At 30.9% G+C, this 8,207-nt stretch overlaps 2 protein-coding genes across 4 annotated transcripts; one reads left to right on the top strand and one right to left on the bottom strand.

Moving 5' to 3' along the window:
- Window positions 1-3,569: 3,569 nt before the first annotated feature.
- LOC107889120 (dynein light chain 2, cytoplasmic) lies at window positions 3,570-5,758 on the top strand. Of its 3 annotated transcripts, XM_041076353.1 has the most exons (4): window positions 3,570-4,040; window positions 4,128-4,257; window positions 5,316-5,419; window positions 5,587-5,758. In XM_041076353.1, exons 1-3 carry the CDS (start codon window positions 3,903-3,905, stop codon window positions 5,369-5,371), a joined length of 324 nt encoding a protein of 107 aa, XP_040932287.1. In that variant the 5' UTR covers window positions 3,570-3,902; the 3' UTR covers window positions 5,372-5,419; window positions 5,587-5,758. The 3 variants fall into 3 exon arrangements, with proteins under 3 accessions (XP_040932287.1, XP_016668927.1, XP_016668928.1); XM_016813438.2 differs by lacking the exon at window positions 5,587-5,758 and having other exon boundaries at window positions 5,316-5,560; XM_016813439.2 differs by lacking the exons at window positions 5,316-5,419; window positions 5,587-5,758 and having other exon boundaries at window positions 3,758-4,040; window positions 4,128-4,289.
- Window positions 5,759-5,784: 26 nt separating this feature from the next.
- LOC107889117 (glyoxylate/hydroxypyruvate/pyruvate reductase 2KGR) lies at window positions 5,785-8,207 on the bottom strand. The gene is made up of 2 exons (XM_016813437.2): window positions 7,564-8,207; window positions 5,785-6,454 (listed from the first exon to the last, which is right to left on the bottom strand). Exons 1-2 carry the CDS (start codon window positions 7,987-7,989, stop codon window positions 5,936-5,938), a joined length of 945 nt encoding a protein of 314 aa, XP_016668926.1. The 5' UTR covers window positions 7,990-8,207; the 3' UTR covers window positions 5,785-5,935.

Raw genomic sequence — 8,207 nt, 5'->3', positions numbered from 1 at the left:
AATATTAAAAATATTTAATAATTTAATAGATAATTGTTCAACAATATAAAACTATAAATAAAACTCTAAAAAATATATATAATTATTATAAAATAAAGAGAGATGGAGAGAATAAATAACAAAAAAAATATGAAAGTAATAGAGAATGTACTTTATTGATCAAAAGGGATGATTACAATGCTTCATCAGAGTATCTATTTATAGGCATAAGAAATATAAAAGAAGTAGAAATCTAATTCTAATAACTATTAGAATTTAAAGTATACAAAACCTTTATATTGATCATTATGGACATCCACTTAATAAGATATTCATAATAATAATCATTTTTTCTTAAAATTTATAAATATAAATACATTACAACTATAAATATAATTTAAATATAAATCATCCTAACTCTTTCTTGTAAAGTCTAAAAACTTTACCTACAATGTACCAAATATTTTTCCTTAAACAAATACCAAAATAAACAAACATGGAAAGCTAGACAAAACTCACACATGGCAATAATGTACGATAAGACTCGAGATCCATAGTTGATAATTACATACCATCATTGTTTTTGGAACTAAATTGATGGTTGAATTGGTTAAATATAAATTATAAAGAAAATCAAAATAGAAAATTTAAAAATCAGTTCAAGTGGGATTCAATTGGTTTTTAGCTCAATTTGAAGTTAACCAATTTTATTCCTATCATCGAAACAATACTCAACTGATTCCCAATTAAACTAGCCTGATTTGATTTGGACAATATTACGTAAGATAAAAATTGAAGTTGCATATTTAAAATAAAAAATCTCCTTTTAATAAACAATAATATACTATTGCACAATCTAATTTATTTATAGATAAACTACATAAATAATCGTAAATCATTCGCCTATAAAAGTTACAAAATAATTAGTCCAAAACCACTAAATGACTAACCCTCCGTCGATGGGTCATTAACTTGATGACAAAGATTTTAAGATTTCTTTTGCCACATAATTTTCCATGTAATCCTCATAATCACCTTCGCCGGAACAACTTTCTGCACTGTCGGACTCGTCGGTGGCCTTGCTGGATTCTTCTTCTTCTACCTAACAATCCTCGTCGGAACACCTTCCTCTCCGGCGTAGTACCCCACGTGTTAAACAACATTCCAAATATAAACCCGCTTCAGCCCCAGGTTTCCTGTTAAAAAACTTTCTTTTCCTTAATTTTATTGACCTTTCAAAGAAAACAAAAAACATTCCAAATGTAAACCCAAAGAGTTTATACATTTTTGTTGACACTTCACATTTCAATTCATAAGAGTCCAACGTATACACTCTTTCTCAAATTATCATCATCCATTCATACACGAAAACGTTCAAAAATAAAAAATAATTCAAAAGACTTCAAAAATCAAAAACAGAGGGGAACGTGCCTGAAACCGTTGTTTGCAAAAGCCAACGCCCTCTATTTCCAGCTTCGTTTCTGCAATAGTTTTGCTCCCATCGCCGCACCGTCGTTTTCCACCCCAACTTTTAAATCCATGGTCGCACAGACTACGTCAAAGAGGAAGGTGACGATCGAGCTACCCACCTAGAAAAAGGCAAGGATTGTTTGGAAAAAAAGAATCCGAGGCCACCGGTTGGCCCTTTCCAGGAATTAGATGAAGCGGGCTTCAATTTTGTAGGACCCATAATGGTGAGTTTTGGATTTTAGTAGTTTTAGATTTTACTTTTTCAATAAATGACATGAAAATTGTTTGTATTTTTATTTAGATAATGGGTTGGATTCTAAACTTAAGTTCATTTCGAAAAGTGAAAAAATTTGAGAAAAAGTATAAGTTCAAAAAATAAGTTTTAAAAAAAAATAAAACCTATTTTCTAAACAGGTAGAGATTTAAGTAAGATTTTTTTGTCTCAAGTCTAGACCAACCCAAATTTCTCAGTGCTATTTAAGTATGAAAGTTTTTTTAATTTTTTTCAATTTATTTGGAAACAATTATGTTTATATTTTTAGTGTATTTGATATATTATATTTTTTAAAAAAATTTATATAAAAAATTAATACGAGTGAATTGAACCAAACTTGGGTTTAAAATATTTTATTTGGGTCTACCTTAAACAAAATTTTAAGCTTATTTTCTTGGGTCGAATTTAACCTAAAAAATAAACCTAAAATTATACATTGACCAACCTGATCTAATCTATAATGAAATCTATTTTTATTTTATGTTTTACTCGATTCGCCTTGGGTTCAATCCTAGGCTTTTAGCTGATCTTTCTCGAACATAATAAGCCAATTATAATGGAAGAAGATGCTTATGACCACCAACTCCACTTAGATTTTAGACTTACAATTTAGAGGAACCTGACTCTAGCCAACCATCGCTTTTATGGGACTATCTTACAGTAGATCATCACTTCTCAATGACAAATGACACACTATTTTGTCTCTTGAGCTCGACAATCATTGACAGAGTAAGCTAACAAATCGACTATACAACCTTCTCAAAACATACAAAGAGATCGTTTTTTGCACAAGTTGAAAAGATCACCTTTGAAGGGACATGAACGAAAGCGTTAGTCCCATAATGCGAAGAAACAATGAATACTCGTTGAGAAGACTAAGTGCAAATTCTAAACTTCATGAACTCAACCTTTGACTAGATAAATTTAGTGGCACATTTTTTTTAGAAAAAAGAAATAAACATAATGAAAATGAATTTTTTATTAAATAATATGAAAAGAACAAAAGCTAAGCTTTTTTAGAGAGGAAGTGTTTACAGAAAATATGAGTCAAATTTGTGTCACTGCATCACCTATTTATAGTAATATGAAACTTAGTTTATTTCTAATTAAATTCTAAAAGATAAATACAAATAAAAATAAATAAAGATAAAAGCTAAAATTAAATATAAATAATCAAATATTTAATAATTATCTTAATATAATTAAAAATTAAATAGAATTTTATGTTTATAAAATCTCTTCTTTGCACTTTTGTCTCCAAGTTTTTCACACTTTACATTTTCGGCACCACTTCTTTCCTATTTTGTATGTAGACCCATTTTATTTTTAAATTCACGCTTTTTGATCCTAATTTTTTTTTTGCCTTTAATTAGTCCCTACAAGATAAAAAACTATAAATAGCTCAAATTAGTAGGATCATACACAAAATAAATATATAATTAATACATAAAAATATGTCATTCTAGAGTATTATCAATATGCGATTAATGATTTAACGAAAATAGATTTTAAAAAAGTAAAAATTATAGTTGTAATAATCATAAGTGAATCTATTGAGGTTGACATGGGTCACGGTGCTCCCTAAAATAGAAAATTGTTATTTAAGCTTTTTATTTTTTTTAAATTTTAAATTAATAAAGATAAAATAATACTTTAACTCTATTAAAATTATAAAAAATTAATTTAATTTTTTAAAAATTATAAAAATATAAATTATAAAATATTAAAATTTGATTATGCTCGTAAAAAATAGTTCTACTTTCATAGTTATCTAACTCAAAACTATTTAATAGTCACATATCTATTAAAGGAGTTTGCAATGACTATGACACAAGTAAGAGAGAGAAAGAGAAATGAGGGAAAACGAGTCGTCTTTATCAACAACCAAAAGGATTTTAAAAAGGCCTTAAAGCGAGGAGATTTTAATAGAAAAAGAAATCGTTGGCAATTGTGCCTTTGCTTTCAATTATCTGACTCACACCTCTCCTCCATTTCGGGAGAAAAAAACAAAGAAAGAAGAAGCCTTTGGAACCAAGCAAGCCTCTTTCACCTTCTTTTTGTTTGCTTTATAACCCAGATTTTGATTCAATCCTTTCTAGTTTTAAAGATAAAAGAAAATCCAGTTGTTCAGACAAGATTCCCCAAACTTAAGGTTCTGTTTTCCCGAGACAAAAAAAAAATGTTAGAAGGAAAAGCATTAGTGGAAGACACAGATATGCCATTGAAGATGCAGATCCAAGCTATGTCTTCAGCTTCTCAAGCTTTGGATCTCTATGATGTTTTTGACTGCAAATCCATTGCTGGTTTCATAAAAAAGGTATCCCCTTTTTTTTTTCTCCATTTCTTTTTGGTTCTCCCTATTTTGAATATTCAACAAATTGACCTGCTTTGATTAATGGGATAGGAGTTTGATGGGAAATATGGGAATGGATGGCAATGTGTGGTGGGTTCAAATTTTGGGTGTTTTTTCACTCATTCCAAAGGGACTTTCATCTACTTCACATTGGAGAGACTCAAGTTCCTTATCTTCAAAGGTGCTTCCTCACCTTGATGTCAACTGTTTCATGGTTTATTGTGAGTTATCCATTTTGATGGACCCATTATCTGTGTTTTTCTTTACTTATGAAATGATGACATCTGCTTCTCTTATCTTTTCCTTCCTTCCAAATATCATGGTTTATCTCATGATGATATTGGTTAAAATATGTCGTTGCACTTTCTACTTTTTTAAGATTTGTAATTTAGTCGTTCTATTTTTATTTTCAACAATTTTATTTTTGTTTTTTTTAATTTCACAATTTTTTGTTATTGTAAAAAATTGAATTTAATAAAATAATTTTAATAATATTAATGGTTCAACTTAAAAATTAAAAATAAAAAAACGAAGGATTAAATACTAGAAATAATAATAGTGCAAACGTTAAATTTTAAATTTGATGTAGGATATTTTAAACCATGATATTATATGGCAAAAGATAATATAGAATAAATGATGTCATGGTTATGATGAGAATCTGGTTTTTATCCAAATTGCAGGATTCTTATTATTATATATCTTTTTCAATTAGGGATGACAGCTAATTGCAAAATTTAATATTTTTATATTTTCAATGTGAATTAAATTAAGTTATCTGAGTATTTAAAATCCATTAAATATTTTTATTTAATAAATTACATAATTTTCATCAATATTTTTAAAATCTAATTAATAATTAACCAGTTCTTATTCCGGTTGTCCATTCATTTTTAATTAAATAAATTATTAAAAATTCATAAAAATTTAAAAATTATATTAAAAATTATAAAACCTGATTCCATGGCACCAATTCTTTTTATTACTGTCAATCAATTTCTTTCCTTGCTCTAGACCAGTATAACCCAGATTTCAAATGAACAAATTCAAATTTGAGATTCTCGAAGAATGAGAGGCATGATTGAGAAAGATCTCTTGTTCTTATTATAAAATCGTGTGATTGGATCTATAGATGTTTAGTAAAAAAATCTTCTCTTTTGAAAATAATCAAAAATGAAAATTGTTCAATTGGAACATGAAAACATGATTGAATTTATCCTAGTTATTCTTCTGAGACAGAGTGGAAGAAGGGGGGAGATTCTCAAACGAGGAAAAGGACCCAAGCCAATTCTTGATCTAATCGATTTCAACAACTTGATTCTTATTTGACCTCTAGACTTGAGGTGAGTTACATAGACAGTGATGCAAACCCCTTTACTTCAACAGTGAAGTTTTCTAATGTTAACTATGATATTTTCTAACTTTTTTAAAGTTGAAATATGTATCAAACACGAATATTTTAAGAAAACAAACAGTTCGGGTAACATAAGCAATTTTATCTGTGCTGCAGTTCTCAGTCCATTTCTTTTTCCCATTTAAGTGATACTATCATAAAAGGCATAGCAATGAAGAGAATTGGCAGAGTTTTACGGAGAGTTTCGTGTAATTTCACATCGTTAGTTCCCCCTTATCGACAATGGAAAGAACTACAGTTCCAGATTTGTCTAATGAAGCTAGCAAATGAAATCAACATGCTAACAACCACCCAGAATTAGCATATAATTTATATTCAAGCAAAGAAACAAGAAGATTATCGAAAACGGTTTTAACTTGTATTCTATGGATCAATCATCCGTCGACTAAGAAATGGCATCTATCAAATAATGATCAATCAATATAAGTCTCGATGGTAATGTAAATCATAAAACAGGAGTCAACAATGGCATACCTTTAAAGTGTGCCTCCAAGTTGCTTATTACAAGATCCGCCATTGCTTTGCTTGTTTCTTCGGTGTCGCTACCAACATGGGGTACTAGGACAATGTTCTCAAGTGAGAATAGTTGCTCTGGTACGTTAGGCTCATTTTCGTACACATCAAGTCCAGCTCCGCCTAACCGACCTTCGAGTAATGCAGATACAAGCTCAGGTTCATCGACATGTGCACCTCGTCCGATGTTGATAAGAATACCTTTAGGACCCAATGCATCAATAACTTTCCGGTTAACGATGTGGTGAGTTTCCTCTGTCAAAGCGCATGCCACGAAAAGGATTTGACAATCGGCAGCCAAATCAACAATGTTTGAGTAGTATTTGTAGTTTGTATTTGGTTTCTTAGATCTTGAGTGGTAACTGATAGAGCAGTTGAAAGCTTCAGCTCTTTTTGCTATTGCTGATCCGATCCTGCCCAATCCAACAATTCCAACTGATTTACCGCTGAACTGGAAGAGTCAAACAATAGTAAATAAAACGAAAAACAAAAATGAAGAGAACGATCTAATTCAAGCTAGGTACAGAGAGTTCATATACACATTCACCAAAAGGACTTCATGTAGCATCTATTGTGGATGAACTCGATAAACAAACCAATGAGCTAGGCAAAAAGAAGTCAATACTAGAGTCTTAGTGGCAAACAAAGAAATTCTAGTCCCCCCGTGTCAATTTTGGCCTCTTTTCAAAGATTATTCCACGGTTCATCATTTTTCCTACTTCCCTATATGATCATTGTTGGTTATCTGCATTTTCAGCAAACGGGAATGAACTTGATACAACACTTTTGTCCGACATATTTAGGTCACTAAGACACGATCAATCAAGAACAGATAAAATCCAAGTCCCGAGCTCCAACCAAACCAGTTATTAATATTACAAATTTCGAAATTGTTCTCGATCAAAATGGTACTGGAAGCCGACAGACGCAATTGAACAACATTACCAATCACATAGCAAGGATAATTACATCCGTAAGCTCCATTATACGCAAATGCAAATTGATAGAACCCAATCAAACCACACAAAAAATCGAAGCTTACCGGCGTCCAACACTAACGGAAAGGAAAAAACTCCGACAGGACTGTGTTTACGAATTTAAACAACTGGATTAACAAATTAAAAGCCTAACTCATCTATCTAAACCAGGTACCAATTTCATAAATCTCGAACTCGTTCTCAATCGATTAATACGATTGTAAAAGACTAACAAAATGAACTTATAATGATCTTGAATATAACAAAATAATTTTAACAATGTTAAAAGTTGTACCTGAATTTTAAAACGTGAAAAGTAGAAAGACAATATATTCCTGAAAATAAGTAAAATTCCAAATTTGTGAAGATTACGTAATTATAAAAGATTAGCTGTTCAATCAACATTTCAATTCCACATGTTTATAATCGGACTAATTTCCAATTTTCGTAAGCAGAGGGGCTAAAATTCATAATTAGAAACTAAAACCCACCAAACAAGAACACAATTTTTAGTAAATTGGATAAAAAATACAAAAACCAATAAAGAAACAATGAGAAAAAAAAGGAAAACCCAGAAACGAACCTTTGAAGCCAATCCAAAATCACCATTGATCCAATTCCCACTCCTCACAAACCGATCACAAACACACATTTTCCTCAAAACAGCCAATGCCAACCCAATACCCAAATCAGCTACATCATCAGTCAACACATCCGGGGTGTTAGTCACTTTAATTCCCTTCTCTTTACACTTACCCAAATCGATCTTGTCCAGGCCGACGCTATAGCTCGCAACGATCTCCATATTGGGCAATGAATCGATCATATTTGCATCGGCTCCGATTTTGGTGTTTCCCACCACTGCTTTGATGGAACTCGAGTGGGTCTTTAAAAAATCGGGTTTGGGAGATGAATGGTTCCATAGCTTGAAGAGGCTGAACCGGTTTTCAAGCTGGTTTTCAAGGTATTCCGACATTGGACATGTCATTAGGACGCCAATGTTGTTCATGTTTGTGCTTTTGTGTTTCAACTTTCAACTAGAGGGTGACAGAGTTTAGGTTATCTGCTACAAATTAAATGAAGGGTAAACTACAATCAAGGTCACTAAACTGTTAGTAAGTTTACTTTTTGGTCATTTAACTTCAAAAAGTTACAAAATGGTCACAAAACTATTTTGAAAGTTGTAATTTAAGTCGCTGAGCTTTTAAAATCATTATTTATAGCCTT

This window comes from Gossypium hirsutum, chromosome A09 (assembly GCF_007990345.1).
Source record: "Gossypium hirsutum isolate 1008001.06 chromosome A09, Gossypium_hirsutum_v2.1, whole genome shotgun sequence".
NCBI lineage: Eukaryota > Viridiplantae > Streptophyta > Magnoliopsida > Malvales > Malvaceae > Gossypium > Gossypium hirsutum.
Note: the sequence above shows the minus strand (reverse complement) of the source record. Positions and strands in the feature narration are given on the sequence as shown.